The sequence below is a fragment of the Brienomyrus brachyistius genome, chromosome 3, assembly GCF_023856365.1.
Source record: "Brienomyrus brachyistius isolate T26 chromosome 3, BBRACH_0.4, whole genome shotgun sequence".
NCBI lineage: Eukaryota > Metazoa > Chordata > Actinopteri > Osteoglossiformes > Mormyridae > Brienomyrus > Brienomyrus brachyistius.
In genome coordinates, this window is record NC_064535.1 from 3,891,554 (window position 1) to 3,911,719 (window position 20,166).

Here is a 20,166-nt window from a genome sequence, read left to right on the forward strand (position 1 = left end):
TCACCCACCACTTCATTTCCCACAATCCGTTGAGGGTAGGTGACGCAATTAAAATGGCTACCATCATGAATGCTGTGCGTTTAGCGAGGAAGGACATCCACATTTTACTCTTAAGAAGGGGGAAGGCATTTGGACGGAACCGATTAAGTACCCAAAGCAGCAGCAGCAGCTCTGGAGATGAGTCGGAAACGGAAAATGCTACTGGCTCTGCAGAAAAAACAAAGAGTGGATTTGCGGCCGCATACGAGTTGCATTCCGACATGCAGAAGCAAGATCTAGCGACAAGTGGCCTTCGGTCGTCGCCTGGTGTCAAAGATATTAAGTCATTCGCATACTTGCTGAGACAATCTCCTTTGATTCAAATGGGACCAGCCAAGGACAAAGTCGTCGTGGGCAAGATCTTTCACATCGTTCAAGACGACCTGTACATCGATTTTGGGGGCAAATTCCACTGCGTGTGCCAACGGCCGGAAGCAGATGGGGACAAGTATCAGAGGGGTACCAGGGTGCGCCTACGGCTGGTCGACCTGGAGCTCACATCTCGGTTTCTGGGGTCTAACACGGACACAACTCTGCTAGAATCTGACGCTGTTATACTGGGACTGCTGGATAATAGAGATGGCAAGTCCAAAGAGTAGACAGTTTACGAGGCTGTGGTACGCTGTGGGTGTTACGGCTCTGAACTGTTATCGGACTGTAAACTATTCTATCACTGTGTGAAGACAATACTGTATTTCATCAACATTTCATGACTGGGTTGAAATAATATACTTCTGTGTATAGGCGTATGGAGTTAAAACAACCCAAAATCGACAGAAAATCCACGAAGGTTGATGTTAATGGCATTTTATTGTAATAACACTCTGAAACAGTTCTTCACAGATACAGCACATCTAAGAAATGTCACCATAAACTAAAGGTCCATTCAAGCAAGTAATAAATGTATGTTATGTGCTCTATGTGTGCATTTTCACATTTCTGTTAGTCAAGTAATAGTGTGGCATTCCTAACAATGGGCAGTTACTGAGGTAATGCCTGTTCTACCCCTGAAATTAGGTAGAGATCACCATAGATGTACAGTTGTACAGAAATACCAGAGTGTGCTCTGGTGTGCATGCAGAAATTGAGCTGCGTTGCCTCACATTTGCTATCTATTAAGGCTACAAGGTAAACATGGATGCCAGTCCTGAGAGTGAACAGCAAGTTATCAAATCACAGAGATTGTAATACATTTTTACAATATTCAAATCTTAATTTTCAATGCATAAACCCTTTTTAATCTCCCCAAGCAATTATTTTATTTAAAAAAATTACCACTTCGTTATGACTTTGTGGGGTCACCGACACGTAGGTCTTGGGTTTGTAATAATAATAGGTGCAGGGGTTCCCATAAATATTTTCCTTTAAACATCACTGCAGCTTGACAGTTTTATTTTCACCTGTTATTTCTTATAGCCGTACCAGTGCAGGTAAGTACTGTTATAGCAAATAATTTTTAGGAGTACAGTTTCCATAAAATATGTGATTGTCATTGTTGACAGCACACAACAACAAAAGGTGTCCTCTGCATTTAATCCATATGTGACATAGCAGGGGGCACCTAATTCAACACCCGGGGAGCAGTGCATGGGGGCGGTACTTTTCTCAGGGAACCTCAGTGTTGCCTTTCAGGTTGGGGATTCAAACCTGCAATCTTTCGATTACAAGTGTGCTTCCCTAACCATCAAACCACCACTGCCCACTGATTAGGTAGTAGATATATTTTTTTAACACAGCAATAATGGGTGATTTAGTCTGGAATGGGTTAACAATTAAAAAAAACAACAACTGTGAACTACATGGTTAAATTCTTTTATGCAGCAAGTCTCAAAAAAACAACATCCAGAAGGTCACAGTGTATGTTAAGTCCCTAATCAAATAAAATGGTTTAAAATGGCACGAATTTGTGAGCTGTCCTTTTCAATAACTAGCACAGTATTGCAGGGGCTAGAGACACTAAAGGTCAAAGCTGTTAGTTCAGTCAGGATAGAGAAGGTGGGACTTCAGTAGATCTAAGGTGAAATCCATTGGACCCCTTGCTGGAATGATTTCTTCCTCAGCCACACATGGTCAAATATAACCACTGCAGAAAGGAAGGGAGAAAAGTGTCTTGGTCATTAAGGTGAAGATGATTCTGTAAGGAATCACTGTGGTAGGAATTAATATGAAAATCACAGCCATTTGAGTCGGAAAGTATGAGATTGTACCTCTGTGATGTTCATTTCAACCACTCCGGTCTCATCTTTGTTAAGTTCTTGAAAAGTCCCTAAGACACAAAAGACAAATTTTACAACTTCGGACTTTCAGGAAAGTGCAGCAATAAATCTCAGAAATACCACAAAGCATCCTGAACATTTCAAAAGAGCTACGCACTGAACATAGCTTCTAGCTTGACAAGGCAGCAGATGAAGTTATCAAAGTCGATGGCCTCGTTTTCGGCATATCTGGCCACCAGGATCTCATTCAACTTGTTGTTGAGCTTGAAGCCTGTAGAACATAAGCACTATGAGAACTAGATAATCAAGTTCTTATCCTTGTGCATAGTGTTTTTTAAATACAGAAGCCGGACAGTGAAAGAGACACCTGGTTTTAGACCACAGTAATTTATTAATATGGAGCTGCAGTCTGGGTACAGAACAGTCTGGATGTTGAGCCTCTTTGGGGCTTCTCCACACTGCAAGAACCTCTGATGTGGGAAAGCCAGTGAAGGTGGACTCATCCGAGAACAATACACGTTTCACATTGTCCACAGCCCAGGATTCGCGCTGCTGGCACGACTGACACCGACGTTTGCCATTGGTTTTCTTGTGCCAAAGGTTTGGCTATAGCAGCCCGACCATGAACAATGAGCCTGTGGAGCTCCCAATGAACGATTTTGACGGAAATAGGAGAGTCAAGGTGTGCATTTCATTCCGCAGCGAGTGAGGCAGCTGTGGTTTTATGTTTTCTGGAATCTGGGTTAGTGCTCAGACTTTCACGCAGCTTTCCTTTGCATGTACAGTTACTCCTGTTGGATGCCAGCCATCTGTTGTGGTGGTATGCTGACATTACCCTGGATACCGTGGCTCTTGATACACCACGAAGACTTGCTGTCCTGGTCACAGATGTACTTGACGCAATGTGCAATCAGTGAACACTGCCCACCAGTCTGCACACATATGGGTCTGAAACCTCAATTACTATCTCGGCCAGTGTTTCAGTTTCACTGTCCAACCCCAGTAGGTCAAGGTACATTACATGTGAAACACTGTAAACTCAAACTTGCAAAACCAGCCTTGAACCAGCTACTTAGTTGCCCGTAGAGATGGCATGCAGTCGGTGCCAAGAGGCTGAGCAACAGCGAGTTGGATCAAACGGTACCTGCCGACTCCACGGCCAGACGCATCTCGTAGGAGCTCATGGTGCCTGACTTATCAAGGTCGTACTGCCTGAAGAGAACCTGGGGGGAGGGGGGGGAGAGACAGGGATCCGGTGACACGGTGATGCAGAGTCATACAGAGTCCTTCAGCAGAACATCACATCTTCTAAACCAGGGGTGGTCAATCTTATCCAGAAAGGCCCATTGTGTGTGTGTGTGTGTGTTTTCCCTATAACTACATAATTAGATTACTAATTAGAGGACTGATTGGCTGATAGGTTCTTGTACCTGGGTTTGAACAGCTGACCTAAAGGTTATTGCAACCACCCACACACAGACCAGGCCTTTGCGAATAAAATTGGTCACTTCTGCTCCCCACGTAAAAAGCTGCTATAAAAGTACGAAAATAATCTCATAAAGTCATTTCCGTTTCTCTTTGGTCACACTGATGCCAATGCAGATTTATACCGTATATAAGTCATAAAAAGCTTATCGTAAAGCCATAATGGCCAATTGGGCTACAGGGCGACACGACCCAACTGTTCACTCACCAGCCATTTTCTGATCTTATTCCACAGAATCTGAAACTCCACCAGCCCAAGACGGGCGCTGCCATCTTTCTGAGAGTTTGCCGCGTAAAGGAAAGCAGTGCCACCGTGGACTTTGTTCAGTGTCTTATTTTTGCAGGAGTAAAACTGTACCTGACTGCATACAAGGTGAAAGTATGAGAAAATGACAGGAAGAAAAAGGAGAGTAATGGCCAAATTCACAGACACGCACGGCGCCGCGTGCTTTAAAAGATACGTCCATGAGGTTAACCATGGTTCGGCAGGACTCCATACTGAAACCATCTGTCTTTAAGTCCTTATCTGAAATAGACACAATCGCTTTAGTGAAATGAAATCACCTGATACTGAAATGAAAACAAGAGGCACCATTTTTGGCTTCAGTATGGACAATGTTTTTGATGCGCTGCTCCAAAGCCGCTCTTAATTCCGGGAAGAATGATATCTTACGAAACACAGGCATACTTACGTTTGGACACGACCCTGTTAAGGATGGTTCTGAGCTCACGGACAGAGATTTCCATGTCCTGGAATGTACATATATCAAGTTAGAGATTTGCGTTAGGTAATAATTCCTTTTGTTTTGCGATGTCTAAAATAAACTGGATTTAAACTAAAGAACTAGTGTAAAAAAAAAAAATCCTAATTATGGACGAAAACAGAAAACAATTCACCTCTCCGGCCAACTGCGCAAACATAGACTTGAAGGAATCATCAATGTCGTCCTCTGTGATTTCCTCCTGCAAAAGTGAATCGTAAAACAGGCAAATATCGACACCTGCGGCAAACCCACGCAGCCATGGCATGCAAAGTGGTAGTAGGAGTCCGACGTGATGCACAACTCACGGCGTCCTCAAGGTCGGCTGAGATCTCATCATCCAGCTCCCTGAAAGAAAGCGTGAACTGGACTTCATCACTTCCACAACGTTGTTCCTCAAATGGGAGGGGCGAGTGGCCAACAGAGGATGATGCAAGAAAGGTGAAAGGTCATATGCACTCACTCTGTCTCGGACATCTTCTCGGTAAAGACCCTGAGGACGAAGTCGGCCTCTTTGCTCGGCTCAAAGGTGGAGGGCACGACGAGGTACTCCCCCGGGGGCAGGTGAAGGCGTGTGCTCACTTCACGTAGGTTTATGAAGGTCTGAGAGCGCGCGCACGACGAGTGCGTCAGGAAGAAGTCCTTCTTCAAGTGGATGTTCTGGCAGCCCTTGAACTGTGAGGGTGGAGTGTAGGATAAACATGCACTTCAAGGAGTCCATGTGCTTAAAAAGTGCTCACCACTAGAGGGAGCCAGTGAACATGGACTGTAATAATGGCAACAAGGTCTTTCTGCTAAATATGCCTTTGGTTACATTCTTACTGCCATAGGTATGCCGATGAGGGAATTAACCAAGTAAAATGAAACAGAACCACTTCATACCTCATCTGGAATCTGTAAAAATGGGACACAAAAAGAAAAAAAGAAAAAAAAAACCATAAATGAATTATTCCGCACACAGAATTGCAGATATTCGTCAGAAATGTAGCTGGAGACGATTCTTATTCCTCTGCAGTGAATTTCTCGCTCTTTCCACCTTCTAACCATTTTAAAAAGCTGGGGTTTTGAAGTTTTGAGCAGTATTTAATGTTTCTTGTAAAAAGAACGCCGCAAATTTTCTCTGCTGTTATGACTGCTAGAGGAGGTTACTTTGATCGGTCAAAAATATGATTCTTGCTAATAAAGGTAAACGGGGAACATACTGTAAATTTATTTGTTAGCAAAGAATATTCAGTGTATTTTTAGTAAATGTTAAGCGAGCAACAAACAAATGTAGAAAATCTCAGTGTATGCAAAAAATTATGACTGGTGGTATATATAATGGGTGTTTCATTTTCGTGAACATGAACTAGGCCTTCGAAACATTCCCGGTCACAGATGGTGGCCCGGAAGGGGAGTCTCACCTCGTAGACAGCGAAGCCGATCGTGTGCATGTCCTGCCCATGCCGGCGGAACCGCCGTCGGTCCTTCTGCATGAGGGCCACCAGGAAGCTGCAGGCCACCTCGTCGTCGTCCGGGTCATCGTCCTCCTCCAGCAGGGTGATCTTGTACTGCGGGTTGATCCAGAAGGTATCTGGGGTTGGGTTGGGAGTGCGGGATGTAAGAGGAGGAAACAGGAGGCTACAGCTTCACGCCGACACTGCGTCGTCACAGGTGAACATGGTGGAGGTGACAGATCGGGCGGTCATGGCGATCGCTCACTGGGATGGTTCCGGCAGCCGCCGGCCGTGCTGCCCCGCCTCCAGGAACCGTGGAACTTGATGGTGTTCCAGAAGCTGGGGGTGTCCTCGTTCAGGGCATCCGGTGTCAGGTTGCAGATCTCTAGACGGGAAAACTGCCGCAGAAACTCCTGGAAGGACATCCTGAGAAAGAGGTCGCGACTTGCAGGGTGTCCAGGTATCCTTTCTACTTTATTTTCTAATTGATTAAATACACAGAGCTTTTTTTTTTTAAAGGAAAAAATGTCCATCTATCCATCTGTTTCATTCATTGGTTCATTCATTCGTTCATATTTAAGCAGCAACAGCATCTAAAGGGAATTTCATAGTAAAAAAAAATTTAATATAATTATTGACTAAGAGTGGAACATGCACTTGTACATCAAGGAAAAGAACTAAGGAACAATTACAGCCACCCATAGAGTAACGTCCGGTCATGCTCACGTCCCATAACAGCCTTAATAAAATTTATCGAGAAACACCCAAAACAGGATGTTAGCGCACATGTGTGGCATGATGCAAGAACCAAAACTATGGCAAGCCATTTCTACAGGATGTCACAAATTCAATTCTAAGTTAGAATGCAAATTCTTCATTAGAAATTCAGTAGTAATAGTTAGAATGCCAGTTCCTGATATCGTAAATTCGATTTTAGCTAGCGAGATTCAAAACGTTTTTCTCTTTCATTTCAGTGGGAGTTGGAATTTGAACCAATTAAAACGCCAATTTCTGATATCACTGAATTCAGTTGTAACTATTTAAAATGACCATTACTGATACCAGGAATTCAACTGTAAACTAGCTATAATTAAAACCGAATTATAATTAGTTACAATTGAATTCCTGATATCAACAATTGGAATTTTGACTAAACCTGAATTCTTGATATAAGAAAACCGAATTTAGTTAAAACTGAATTTCCAATATCAACCATATGCATTTTATCTGAAGTTGAATTTCTGATATCAAGAATTTGCATTCTAACTAGTTAGAACTGAATTTATGATATCCTTTGGAAACAGTTAAACCGACTTGCAATACAAAACCGACTGTGCTTCCACTAACGAGGTTCGGGTAAATGTGTGTGATACTGTATCTTGTACAATATATTTGACCCATCTCCTATAATGATCAAGATGTCCAAAGTGACTTATGTCCTCACGTCCGGGACTGAACCGAGACACAAGTCGACGGGTACCTGTATTTGAAAGAAAACAGTTTTACCAAAACTCCCCATCTTCCATCTTCAGATGCAGGTCCTCCCTCTCGGACGGGTCGATCTCATCCCACTCAGAGGAGCTGGACAAAGCCACAAGAAGCAGTTAGCGGATGCTGGTGTGAGAGCGCCTAGCAGGCAGCAATATCTTACAGGCAGCAACTGTATTTCCCCTTCAGGCATTGCACTTTGCTGACAAAAGCACACCATCAGCAAGAGAGCTTTCCCTTGTGAAAAAAAACAATCGCTTCTGGCGAGGTGATGCTTGAATCAAGTATCTTTTATTAACAATTAATTTAATTTAGTGATTGTCATTGTTCACACACCACAGTACAACAACGAAATATGTCCGCTGCATTTAACCTATATGTGACTTTAACAAACACCCTCAGCAGCCTTCTAGAAGAGGACTCAAGGGAAGCTTCTGAGTGAGGACATTAGGGGCATTCTCACCACAGGAACCTTTTTCAGGAACTAAGAATTTCGGTCATGTTCCTACCACAGGAATCTTTCTCAGGAACCAAGAATTTCGGTCATGTTCCTACCACAGGAACCTTTTTCGGGAACCAAGAATTTCAGTCATGTTCCTACCACAGGAACCTTTTTCAGGAACCAAGAATTTCAGTCATGCTCCCACCACAGGATCACAGGCCAATTGTAGTTTCTCAGAGGCAGTGCAGTCCCTGAACTTTTTTTTTAGTTACTACTCTGGATTAGTCACTTTTCGTTCAACCAGGAACTACTGGGTGGGACTTGCGCCGATAAACTTGCTGACTGGTTTACCACAAGTAGCAGTGCCAAGTTAGAAGTTACACAGAAGGGCAGGGAAGACAGAAGTAGAGGAGCAAAATTTATTTTTGTATATAAATTTCAATACATGCATTAATGAATATCTTTTCTGTTTGGGTGTCCATATTCCTGCACTGGAAAATTCAATCTATAACCGTATACTTCTGTCTAATATTACCGGTGCTGACGGTGGAACTTGCCAGCCCTGATTAGTGGAATAACATTACATCACTTTCTATTCTTTGGAAAACAAAAGATTGATCTGTTGGCATATTTTTGGACTGTGCTACCTCCTCCAGTAGAAAAAAAACACTTGTTTATCTTCCACTGTTTTGGGGTGGTGGTGTAGTTTCTTATGAAATTGCACGCGAAGCTTATCCTGCCTTTTTGTTTGTCTTCCATGCTAATTTAGCATAAAGGTCGCAGTTCCTGTTGCACGCCGGGAAAGTGACACACGCCAGCGGCCACGAGCAACAAAAGTTCCAGGTTGAGACGGCCCAGGAAATCGGACCCTGAACTTTTGTGCGAATGCGCCTAATAAACGCAATTTAGATGGATGGAAGAACCAGGATGTGCGTCATATGGTCAGTTACCTCCCTGCCTGGGGGGGGGCAGGTGGGGCGCGAAGGTATTTACATTCCCTTTGGACCCTGTGGGTTAGGTGGGCCACTTACAGATCAAAGTGAAAGAGTGTATGGGTGGTGGGTGACAATAAGCAGGTCACATGGTTGGAAAGGCCCAGGAGACATGCAGACTGCAACAACTGTCTGACATACCATTAGCAAAAGCTCTTTTATTGGCACGTCAGCAGCATTTTAAAGGCAAACAGCCAGCAGCAGCACTTAACTGACACACCACCGGCCCACTGCTAGCCAAAGCACTTTATAGGAATACTGTCAGCAATAGCACTTCGCTAACACACCGTTAGCGATTGCATTTCACAGCTAATGAGCTGCACTTCACTGGCTAATGGGCTTGGTAGCTGACATATGTGCAGAGAAACAGGCAAAACACGCATGTTTGGAGACTCCACTCACTTGTCACTCCATGCCCCGGTCCACTCCACCTGCCCCCAGGGGTTCCTGATGCGAATCAGCCTCTCCATTTCACCCTGGTAATTTACCTATGACATAATAAGCAATCGCAGTAGTGGAGGTGGCAATGAACATGCCTACAACGCAGAACACTTTGGGTTCAAGCATTTAATAGGGAGCTAGCAGAAGCTAAGACTGTTAGCCTGCTGCCTCTTTCTCTGGCCCCGCCCACCTGCTTCACCGCGGTCACGGAGTACGCATGGCCCTTCACCAGCTTCTTGAAGGTCACAGCTTCCATATCGAAGGCACTGGTGATCTGCAAAGGGCCGGGGGAGGGTTTGAGTCTCAGCTACGCCGTAACGTTTATACGGTGGGGTTCTGTTCAATATGGCTGCTCTCCAGGAGAGCTAGAAGCAGCGAAGGGACTACTGACGTCGATGGAGCAGCCCAGCAGCGAGCCCCTGTCCAGGGCCTTGCTGATGATCTTATAGAGGTCCCTGGGGGCATTCCGCAGCTCGTACATCTCTGCCACACCCCCTGTGAAATCCTCGAACCCCTCGGTGGTGCTGCCCCCTGACAGCGCTTCATAGGAGCCATTGAGCCTGTGATGACACAGTTACAGGGTTAGTGGTTGCGAGCGGCTGCTTGTGGTGCAACGTGGTCGGCTAGCAGGCGAGCACATACTTGGCGTAGGCCTTCTCCAGCAGGGCGCTCCAGAACTCATTGCCCTCGGCTGAGTGGACAAACATCAGCTCCCCGGCCTTCACCGGCAGCCGGTCATCGATCACCACGTCCACCCACTCACCGAACTGCCAGAACTGGGACACGAAAGGTGGGAGGTGAGAGAAGGACCAGACACATCAATGCAGCTTTTTCTTATACGGCATCCAGTTTGGCATTTAACTGTGTGGTCGAGGGCGCCATGGTAACCTGAACATGCTTAAACTAAGCACCTGGAAATGGAAGATTCCAGCATAGTCTTCGAAGGTCTGGCCGTGAGGGACGACGCGATTCAGCACATTTTCATTCAGGGTGAGCGAGGCAATGGCCGCCAGAAGCCAGCAGTCCCCTGTACAGTCAGACAGAGAGAGTCGTTACCCTCTCGTTAGTGCTATTATAATTAACCAACACTAACCAGGAGATGGGGCTTAGACCGAGCAGCTGCAGTTTATATAATGTGAGTAAAACAAGACAAAAAAAACCAACAGGATAGTAAACCAGTGCCAAGTGTAAATCACGGGCGAAGATGCAGGGATAAACAGCGTCAGCAGCCTGTATGGGTCCCCTGGAGGATTAAAGCCGCATCGATGGAAACGGAGTTAAACTAGAGACGTGCAGGCAGCAGCAGAGCGCAACGGTGAGTCTGCGAGATAATCTCGAGGGACAAAGATTACACAAGGTGAAGCACGTAGCTGCGACGCTCCAGGAATCCCCAGGATCGCGATTAGGGAATGGCAGACTGGCACGAGTTACCATGCAGATTGAGGAGGTGTGACCTTTCGGGGCAACCAGACACGGTGAAAAGAGAAAGGGGAGAGAGGCATAAGGGAGCGCTGTGCCATTCAGTGGGGTGTGATCAGAAGGTTACTGGTTCAAATCCCAATGTCGGCAGAGTGATTTCACTATAGGAAAGAGGTCCTTAACTCCCAGTTGTTCCAGGTAGGGCTGGCCCTGAGTGTCTGTTAACTATCAAACTAGCATCTAAATAAAATGTAAAATGGAATAATGAGGGTTGCGTCTCACCAAACATGGGCATGAATCCCCTGCCGGTAATGAACGTGAACCGTCCCGCGAGCTGGATCACGTTATCAGCGCTCTGAGTCATGGAACCTTCTCCGTGCTCCACCACACCCAGAACAGCAAATACGGCCCCTGTGGCTCTTAACCAACGAGGGGTTTTTAGAGAGCTGAATGCATGGTTTTTAAACTCTGAGGAACAGGTACGTGGCGGAAAGTGCAAAGCGCACACAGAGCGCAAAGGCGGGATTCAAGCCTGCTGTCCTGGAGGCATGGAGGACATCGTGTGAAAACGCAAAACAGAAACGCAAAACAAAAGAAATTATCGACTGATCCCGGCAAGTCTCAGCACCCGGCAGCACCATTCAAATGCCCTGCCCAGCAACCACACTGCTGATGAAGATGGGCAAATCAGCAATGACAAATGCTTCACAATGGAAAACACGACCCAAAGCATGTAGTCATACCCACTGCGAACAGCAGGGGGAGTCGCTGGCCACAGACACTTGTAAGAGTCGGAGGCAAGATGCCAGGACGACACACAGAGGAAGGCCTGCATGGGAAATATGGGAGACAATGGAGATAATTCTGCCATTTTCCGTGTTGATGACCAACAGGACTCGTGAACGAGCAGTACTGTTAAGAGCGGCACAGTTTAAATAAAAAACAAAAAAACACAAAAATGTTAAAAACGGGGTGGAACTTGCAAATAGAAGCTGTAGCACTATGAGACAGTGCTCAGCACAGGGGCTGAACACTCGCACTCGAGGCAGAGGGGCTGAACACTCGCACTCGAGGCACAGGGGCTGAACACTCGCACTCGAGGCAGAGGGGCTGAACACTCGCACTCGAGGCACAGGGGCTGAACACTCGCACTCGAGGCACAGGGGCTGAACACTCGCACTCGAGGCACAGGGGCTGAACACTCGCACTCGAGGCAGAGGGGCCGTCTCCTCCCTGGGCGCCCGGGCTGTGAGTTAGCGGTTCACAGCGATGACTCACCCCAGCTATGTGCCCGGACGCACCCTCCAGCCGTAACATGAGTTACATTCAAGACTCTGCGTCACGCTCTGCATTCATGGCGCAAGACTCAGAGGGTTTCCACACACAGGGCACTGGTCCACTTTCCTGCAATATTCACTTTATTTACCTTCATTTCAAGAGGCAATGAAGAATCACAGCTGCAAAACAACTGGCACTTTTGCAAGGTCTACACTTCCCAGCCCTCCCAGTCAGCAAGGATGTACAATATGATGGAGGGGAAGGGCCCAATGTCGCATTTCCCCCTTAAAGCCTGGGGTTCCCCGTTACTAATTCCTCCTGAGTGGTCACTCACACCCTGTGGGTCATAAATGACCTCTTATAGTGAGTCAGTGCTAGTATAACCACAGAGAACGACCGAGCTATAAGAGTGTTTTTAGAAGGGTGAGGAATCCCTTGCTTGCTCTCCAGTAGTCCATCCGCCTGCCACTCAGGGAGTTCATCCAAATGCCACAGAGCACAGAAGTGTGGTCCAATCAGAACAACGGCAGGGGGAGGGGCTTGCGATGCTTTTCAAAGCAGGCCTGTTTTCGCTCAATAAACCGCAGGCACTGTGGTGAGGTTCCATATAAGGTCACTGCGGAAAAAGACACGCTGCCAACACACTTCCTGCTTAATGCCAAGCAAGTGCTGTATTTGGCCCAATAGAAAATGTTTTTAATGCAGGAGGTAAAGACACAGAGAACAGAGAATGGGAGAGTTTGCCCACAACACCAGGAAGTCCAAAACCTGAGCTGGCGACCGCAGCGCCATGAGGACAGGCGGTCGTCACTCGCAGGGGGCGTGTCCCATGCCGCATAATCCAGAGGAGCTGAGCGTCACAAGACACCCCATACAGATGAAAGGGGAGTCATGAGCCAGTTTTGAATTGGACTCTGTATGACAGAGGGTGGGGTACATAGAAGGCAGGGGCCAATCAGAACTTACCCAGGGCCCCCTGGCAAATGTCAGTCCTTGTAGCTCCGCCCACAATAAACTGGGGGTCACTCGCCAACTCCTGTAAAAAAAAAAAAAACCAGTCGAACAACTCAGGAATGTCTGAGCAGCCAGAGGAAAAGCACGACAGCTCACCTGAAAAGCTTTCAGCCAAAACAGCGGGTCTTAACTTCCCAGGCTAATTTTTTATCTCATCTTAAAAAAGGCAACCCTAATGGACAGAAATCTGAACAAGCCTCGCACTTAAAAGAAGTAACAGTACAGTGTTTCTGTCGGTGTGGTTCGGCTCTCACCCTATTCTGTTTTATTTGTACATGCTTTCAGGACGATGTAAGCCTCGGCTTCGATTTTTCACTGGGACAGTAGGTATATTTTTGTCCTTGGGATAACTTGGAGGGAAAGTCAACACAGAAGTTCGTAGACCATATTTGGAACGCTTTACCATCCAGTAGCATCTGAATCACCAGTTCTCGGACATTTCTCCGAGGAAAAAAAGAGGTCTATCCAAGCAAGCCTCAGGGACCAGTGAATCAGCCAGGCCAGGCCAACTCGAAGGCATCCCAGGGTGCACCTGTTGTCCATCGGCCAATCATGATGCGAGCTGTATGCCCACGTCCCGCGACCGGCCCTCAGCAACAGCGGGAAGGCAGGGCCGGCGTGCAGGATTCTGAACTATTTAACCCCCCCCCCCCCACCCCGAGCAAAACATACGCTCACCAGGGAGAGGCACGTTTCTGCATCACTGCCCGCTCTCACAAGTGTGCAGCACACAGTAATACGGGTATGGCAGGCATGATGGCAGACACTCCGGTCAACGTACGCCAACTCTGCACTCCCATTAAGCGTGACTGTGAAAGGCACAGGTGACAAAGTCATCCCAGAACTTCCAGGCATACGTAATCAGACCCATTCATCTTCGAAATATTCAATGGAAAATAATGTCGAAGAGGCAGCTTTAGTCAAATATGATGCAAACCCACCAGATGCCTAGAACAAGTCCGGTCGAACTGAAGTACTGATTAAATTTCGGGAAGTATAGAATTATTGCTGTCCTTCATAAAAATGAATAATCATACTGTTTTTCATTGTACGCAATGCTCTTGCCTAAGGTGTGTGAAGCTTTTGGTATTGATCTCGTGTAATCACAGTACAGCATTCCAATGGTAGTTCAAATAATGCTTATCAAAGTTCACACTTTGAAATTTGAGGGTTGTGCTAGTTAGAGATTCTTTTGTGCAACATTTCCAAAGGGTTTATGGACATTTAGGTGCTGTCTGAGAGAAACCTGATAACCCAGGAGACTGATCCTTGGGTTCCTCAGGACTGGTCTCCCTCATCATCTTCCCCTTGGAGGTTACTGTGTGCATGCATCCTGTCCTCGGCAAACCTACCCGAATTCCAGACTTCTGAAACTTTCTGATAATTCTCAAAGCTGCGCTCATTCATATTTTCAAGTGTTAATGTGTTACCTGATCTGTATAGAACAGCACCTATTTGTCTCTTTTCAGCTCTCTGCTGCTGCCCACAGTGTTAGATGACAAAGGGGTGTGTACAACCTCCTATTTATACCCCAGGGAAACTGGTGAGTGATGACAATAAAGTTCCTATATATTGAGACCAACTTAACAGAAGAGAACTTTTCAATAGATACCAATTGGCCTTGGTAATTTATATACCAAATATTATTTATGGGTGCTAATAATTTTGAAACCTATGTTTTATTTATTTAATACAATGATTTCTTGTCATTTTCATGATGGGTGCCATTAATTCTTGAATAGACTTTATTGTACCATTGTATAGCAATTTGAATGGGTGTGTTCATATTCTTCCTGCCAGAGAATAATGAAAGCAACTGGCCAGCAGTAAACATCATAGCAGCCCTCAGTTTTATGACCACAGCTGTGCGTCTAATGAGAAAACAAACAAGGCCTTTGATTCAGATTAACAGCGGTACTCCTGACTGAGCTCAGCGGCCCAGCCCTGCCCCCGCAACCCCAGGGCAACAAAATGCAAAAGGAACGAGTTTAAAGAGTCTGCTGGTAGGACACTCATCTACCTCACGGGCAGGTTTGATTGATAATTACAGCTGGAGTCATGCTTTATTTACAGAGAGTGTAAGAGAGTGTTCAGCTATACATAGAAATAGATTACTGTGGATTATGGCGTAACATAAACATGTAACATGTTACACGCCGAGAATGTGCAGCTACCTGAGAACCAGGAGGAAATTTTTAACAGGCATGAAAGTGAACCCAACCCAAGGAAGCAAGAAACTCTCGGGTTCATGATATCGCGGCCATCGATACAAAATCGGAGGTGTCACACGTACATGTGCTGCGGTGACCAAACACACACCCCCCAAACTGGCTGATGCTAAGCAGATTAAACTGCATGTAGCCGACGTGAATTAGCATATCAAGCTACTTCCGACACTAGTTAGAACGGCATTTGGGATTCGGCAATCTGATCCTGGCCAGACGCCAGAACATCCTCTTCCCACAAAACAAACCCCCGCACAGGTGACTTCAGCAATGGAGTCAGGCCTCCCTCCATGGCGACGAGCTCCCAGGCCCAGATCCTCGCAGCCTTACCGTGGGACGAAGCCACTCCACGTCCCTGGTCTTGGAGGAGTAGGGTCCCAGCTCCTTGAAGCCGAGTGAGGACGGCTCGGCTGGGAAGCAGGGGTCCTCGAAGAGGCAGCCGCTCTCCAGGCACTCCTGCTTGAGGGCCTCGTAATCCTGGTTCAGGAACTGCACCGCCTGCTCGATGGAGCCCATCCCATCCGCCTTCAGTCTGTCCGCCTGTATGCGAGTTGAGATCCCTCCAAAGGGGTACATGCTGGCCAGATAAAATAAGAATGACAGACTTACCCACAGCGGGTCTATAAATACCCCCCTCCGGCGCACCCAGGACAGGGATGGTGGCTGAAACTAAGCAGATCACCACTTCCCCGCGTCAGTGTCTCCTGTATCATCCCATTATGCGTCTTCTCAGTCAAAGGAAGAACTTAAAACTGTATGCTGCCCCCCAGATATACTCTCAAGGTGCTTCAATGAACCTCCTTTTATAGAACAATAACCATATTGTTGCTGTCCGATGGAAAAACAACCACACTGTATAGACAAAAGTATTGGGACACCAGGCCATTACCCCCACAAGAACTTTTATAACATGACATTGTAAACCCAGAGGCATCAGTATGGAGTCGGTCCCTCCTTAGAGGTTATAATTCGTATAATAAAATATGTATCGTAAAAATGACTATCGTGAATACAAATATTAACTAGTACAAACATAAATACTAGTTAAACAGAAGACTTCATAAACCATCTTTTCATTGCTCAAATCAGATGTCAAACAATCGGTAGACAGAGGGGAATGGGAACCTTCCAGTTATAGGAAGAAGTCATGATTGTGAAAAAGTGGGCAATCCTGCTTTTCACTGGACAGACACGTGCTGAAATACACACTCAGCGGCAGCATGTGGAAAGCAGGGTTGCCTGGGGAAACCCACACAGAGACAGGGAGAACATGCAAACACAGCCCTGGGGGTGGGTTTCGAACCCACAACCCCCAGGTGTGAGGTCATACCGCTCCCCACTAAGCCGCAGTGCACCCTCCTTAACAATCCATATAACACAAAAAGATTATTACATTGCTAAGCAATATGATACATACGAAAATCTGAATTGGCATGGAGAAATGGCAAGTTAAATTATGCATGCGCACGAAGCTGACACGCACTGCAATGTCAGTCTTATGAGACGCCATTACAGCAGGCAGCAGAGGGGCGTCAGTTAAGGCACAGAGCGTCTCTGAGCGATACAGCAGACTCCATTTACTTTACTTAATGTCTGGCTTCATGATAAGTTTGAAATGCACACCTGTGAATTGTACTACGGTGGCTGACGAAGGTCAAACAATACAATCACGTGCTTCCTCACTTGAAACATGTTTTAATGAACACAAACGCCCCGCTGCTGGGCTGAAGCCGATGTAAAGCGAAATTAGCTTTTTTTTTTTGTACTGCCACAAAAAAACACACCAAAAATAGGTACCATGAAAATAACAGAAGGAGAAAAGAAGATGTGAAGTACTGCAGACGAGACTGCGATAGCAGCTCAGGGGAAGATGGGCTGTCAGTATGACACGTGAATTCGAGGGAATGAGGGCAAAACGCTCCATTAAAACTGCAACAGCAGGCTTTTTGCTGGTGTGCTTTGCGCAGCCCTCCTTCCCCAGGGCGAAAGACAACAGCAAGCAAGGCAGAGTAAGGTAGGGTTACCTGTGGCCTCACTGCTTTAAGGGAAAGAGGACGTTGGCTGTAATTCACGGAAAAACAATCAACACAGGTTTTGTTATTCTCATCTCAGCTTCCAAACCTAACAGAAAACTGGCATGAATAGTAATGAACAAGCCCCCCCCCCCCTCCCCCACCCCGATCAAGCCATAAGTTCCGCCTAAACAAAGCTTTTGGGCAGGCCGGTATTTCACACGAAGCCTAAGGCCCAGCCAGAGGGATTGGCCTGCCTAATGCAGTGCTCCAGCTGCCCCCAGCAACCACTGTAAAGCCAGAGGTGAGCCGGAGCACGGCCCTCGTGCGGCGGGCAGAGCTGTAGTCACATGTCAAGTCCAATATTGCTTATTCGAGCCAAAATAGGAAACTCGCACTGACTAGGTTGTGCATGGTTATTCAATTTTAATGACAGCTCATCCAAGTATTGCATGGCTAATGAGGCTAAGCAGGAGCAATGCCATTGGTGGGTGCTTTTAACGAGGCAGCCAATAGCGGTCAGCTGTATGTGACTACTGAAACTTTTTTTTTTTTTTTTTTACATGCAACAGAAACACATAATAAATTGAAATAATCAGGATTTTTTAAGCTTATGTTTACACTAATGGGGTTTTCTCATTTAGAAGCTGCTTTAAGACGAGCAGAAGCACAATAAGAATCATCGTGGTTTCAAAATGTCAGGCATTTGAAAGCAGGACAGCCGCCAGTTTGAGGCAAGCCCCCCCCCCCTATTTCTGCTACTAAGCCTGCATATGTGCGTTTATGCATTCCTGTGTCACCGTAAACAAGAGCACAGGCCTGCAGGGTTATAATTTGTGGATCGAAAGGAAAAAAGGGGCTTTGGTTTAGGTTAATGTTGGCCCAGTTGGTGACTGAACACCCATATAACACGAAACTGCTACACTGTCAAACACCGGGGAGAGGGAATCTGGATTCTCTCCGCCAAAAGCACAACAGCGCCTCTCAGTACGGCCATGTTTGTGTACCGGGGGGGGGGGTGCGCTCTGCCTGAGTTCATAGGACAGCTGAGCAGAGCCAACCCCCCCTCCCCCTCCGGCAGCCATGCCAACAGGCGGCGCCATCCAGGGGGGCTGTTATGATTTTAACGAGGCAGGAATAAATACAAGACAGCGACCAATCAGTGTAAAGGAGAAATAACAAAAAATACGTTTCCAGAGAAAAGCGCCGGATCACTGTGATAAAGAAACATGCACAAGACAACTATAAACACGTGTAATCATACAAACATCTTATGATCCAGCGTCTTGAGGGATGTTTTACATTTTTATTTATAAATAAGTATGATAATATTATAAAAGGTGTGACGAGATATTTTAAGGCATCAAATTATAAGGCATAAAATTATAGTTTAGTGTTGCCTGTTTGAAAGTCGTTTGCGATTAATACTTTTTTTAACTCCTAACAATATCTAAAAGGACTTTGCATAAATGGCTTGTGGTTGTTAAAAATAAAGTAAAAAATATCAGTCCCAATTCCAGAGTTTCTGGAAGTAGAAAAACGAAAACTGAGCTGCTCATAGTTATTTTAACCAAACTAAATTTGGAAAACCTTAGTAAAGCTAAGTTTCAGTTACCAGTTTTAATGTCTACATGAATAATCTATGACCGCCTCGGAAGATGCCGAGTAGCTAAATGAGATGAGAAAATAACGGGGACTTGACGGCAAATAATAATAATGACAATAAATAATTATAAGAGCAGAAATACAACTAGCAAAAACATTCAGAGATTACCCAAATAACCCCCATGCACGTGTTAAATGCAAAATCACCCCAAGCACCCTTCTGGATGACAAAGCCAAATCTGATAAGGCATCCGTATCTCAAACTCTGCAGAAACAACGTAAACCACCATGCAGACATTATCTCGGCGATCGAGACCCGCTGGAGTGACGGACGCGTTACTTACAGCCCAAGGCAACCAGTTAAAACTCGTCAATCACGTGTTACTAAGCGAATACAAACACACATACAAGATCCCCTCATACTTACCACAAATCAGCCACACACAGACAGTCCCGGGACGCGCTTCTGTCAGGCCGGACCGTGTCCTTAAACCCGGACCCCGGAGGGTAGAAATTACGATGCCGGATTCCTTGGAAGCAGCTGATGTTACCGCCGGCCGGGCCCGCCGGGGACTGCCGATAAGGATTCACAGGAGGACAGCCGCGATCGGCCGCTGTTAAGGTCTCCTTTAAAGAGCCCAAAACCACTATGGCGATACTGCGCTGCAGTCTTGCCGGCTTTGATTGCTAAGCACAGCACCTCCAGCGGAGGAGAGGAACCAGGCGATGCGAGTGATACTACCGACTGGCGCCCTAAGATTACGGAGATCCCTGTTTAGATAAAAGGCCGCGCCTCGAATGCAGTATTAATTACCCCAGTCTCCAGCCTCCTGGGAATTTAACCTTTATATTTAAAATAATGGGCCGAGTGCACAGGCTTGTAAAGTAACTCAATCTGAACGGTCCCGTGTGAGCGAAGGCCCGGCACTCTTCAGATTTGTATACTGCTGATTTGCTCCTGATCGATAGATACTATACTTCAAAACGAAAAAAAAAACAAGGATGACTCAGTTAAAACTGCGTATAGGCAACAGGCCAAAGTCTCCTACGGTTCCTTTCAGTTCTTGTTAGCGCGTTTGTGCAATTTCTCCAACCCCCAGCAACCCGCAGATTGATCCGACACATCCAGCCAGCAGTATTTTAATAGATTAGGTATTTATTTTAGTAACAGGAGCCAGGGATGTTAAAGTAAATCACTTTGTAGAGTATTTTGGGAAACAGAATGAAGAAGTACTTTATTAGAAAATCACGAGGTTACCATTAAACACAGCTAAAGTCATATTTCCGTGTAAAAATAATTATTTGAAATTGTG

General features: G+C 46.0%; 2 protein-coding genes across 2 annotated transcripts; one reads left to right on the forward strand and one right to left on the reverse strand.

Annotated features, from left to right (window-relative positions):
* The first annotated feature begins 10 nt into the window (after positions 1–10).
* Positions 11–959, forward strand: mrps28 (mitochondrial ribosomal protein S28). The gene has a single exon (XM_049006876.1). The coding sequence runs from the start codon at positions 54–56 to the stop codon at positions 636–638; it is 585 nt and encodes a 194-aa protein (XP_048862833.1). The 5' UTR covers positions 11–53; the 3' UTR covers positions 639–959.
* Positions 831–19,940, reverse strand: LOC125738186 (calpain-1 catalytic subunit-like). Its single transcript, XM_049006879.1, has 23 exons — positions 19,281–19,940; positions 17,261–17,297; positions 15,567–15,813; positions 12,964–13,033; positions 10,212–10,327; positions 9,943–10,076; positions 9,692–9,860; positions 9,491–9,574; positions 9,262–9,347; positions 7,444–7,518; positions 6,203–6,363; positions 5,905–6,074; positions 5,384–5,395; positions 4,965–5,176; positions 4,810–4,849; positions 4,638–4,703; positions 4,433–4,490; positions 4,202–4,266; positions 3,949–4,017; positions 3,400–3,478; positions 2,413–2,526; positions 2,247–2,305; positions 831–2,122 (listed from the first exon to the last, which is right to left on the reverse strand). The coding sequence occupies exons 3-23, from the start codon at positions 15,810–15,812 to the stop codon at positions 2,096–2,098; spliced, it is 2,112 nt and encodes a 703-aa protein (XP_048862836.1). The 5' UTR covers position 15,813; positions 17,261–17,297; positions 19,281–19,940; the 3' UTR covers positions 831–2,095.
* Between the last annotated feature and the right edge of the window lie 226 nt (positions 19,941–20,166).

Bases quoted from the DNA above. Each gene is read 5' to 3' on its own strand.
- mrps28 (XM_049006876.1), top strand. From the start codon at position 54: ATGGCTACCATCATGAATGCTGTGCGTTTAGCGAGGAAGGACATCCAC.
- LOC125738186 (XM_049006879.1), bottom strand. From the start codon at position 15,812: ATGTACCCCTTTGGAGGGATCTCAACTCGCATACAGGCGGACAGACTG. The intron at 7,519-9,261 runs GTGAGTGGAGTC...GGCTTTGTCCAG, and splicing joins ACCGGGGCATGGAGTGACAA to CTCCTCTGAGTGGGATGAGA. The intron at 4,850-4,964 runs GTGAGTGCATAT...GCTTTCTTTCAG, and splicing joins GAGAAGATGTCCGAGACAGA to GGAGCTGGATGATGAGATCT.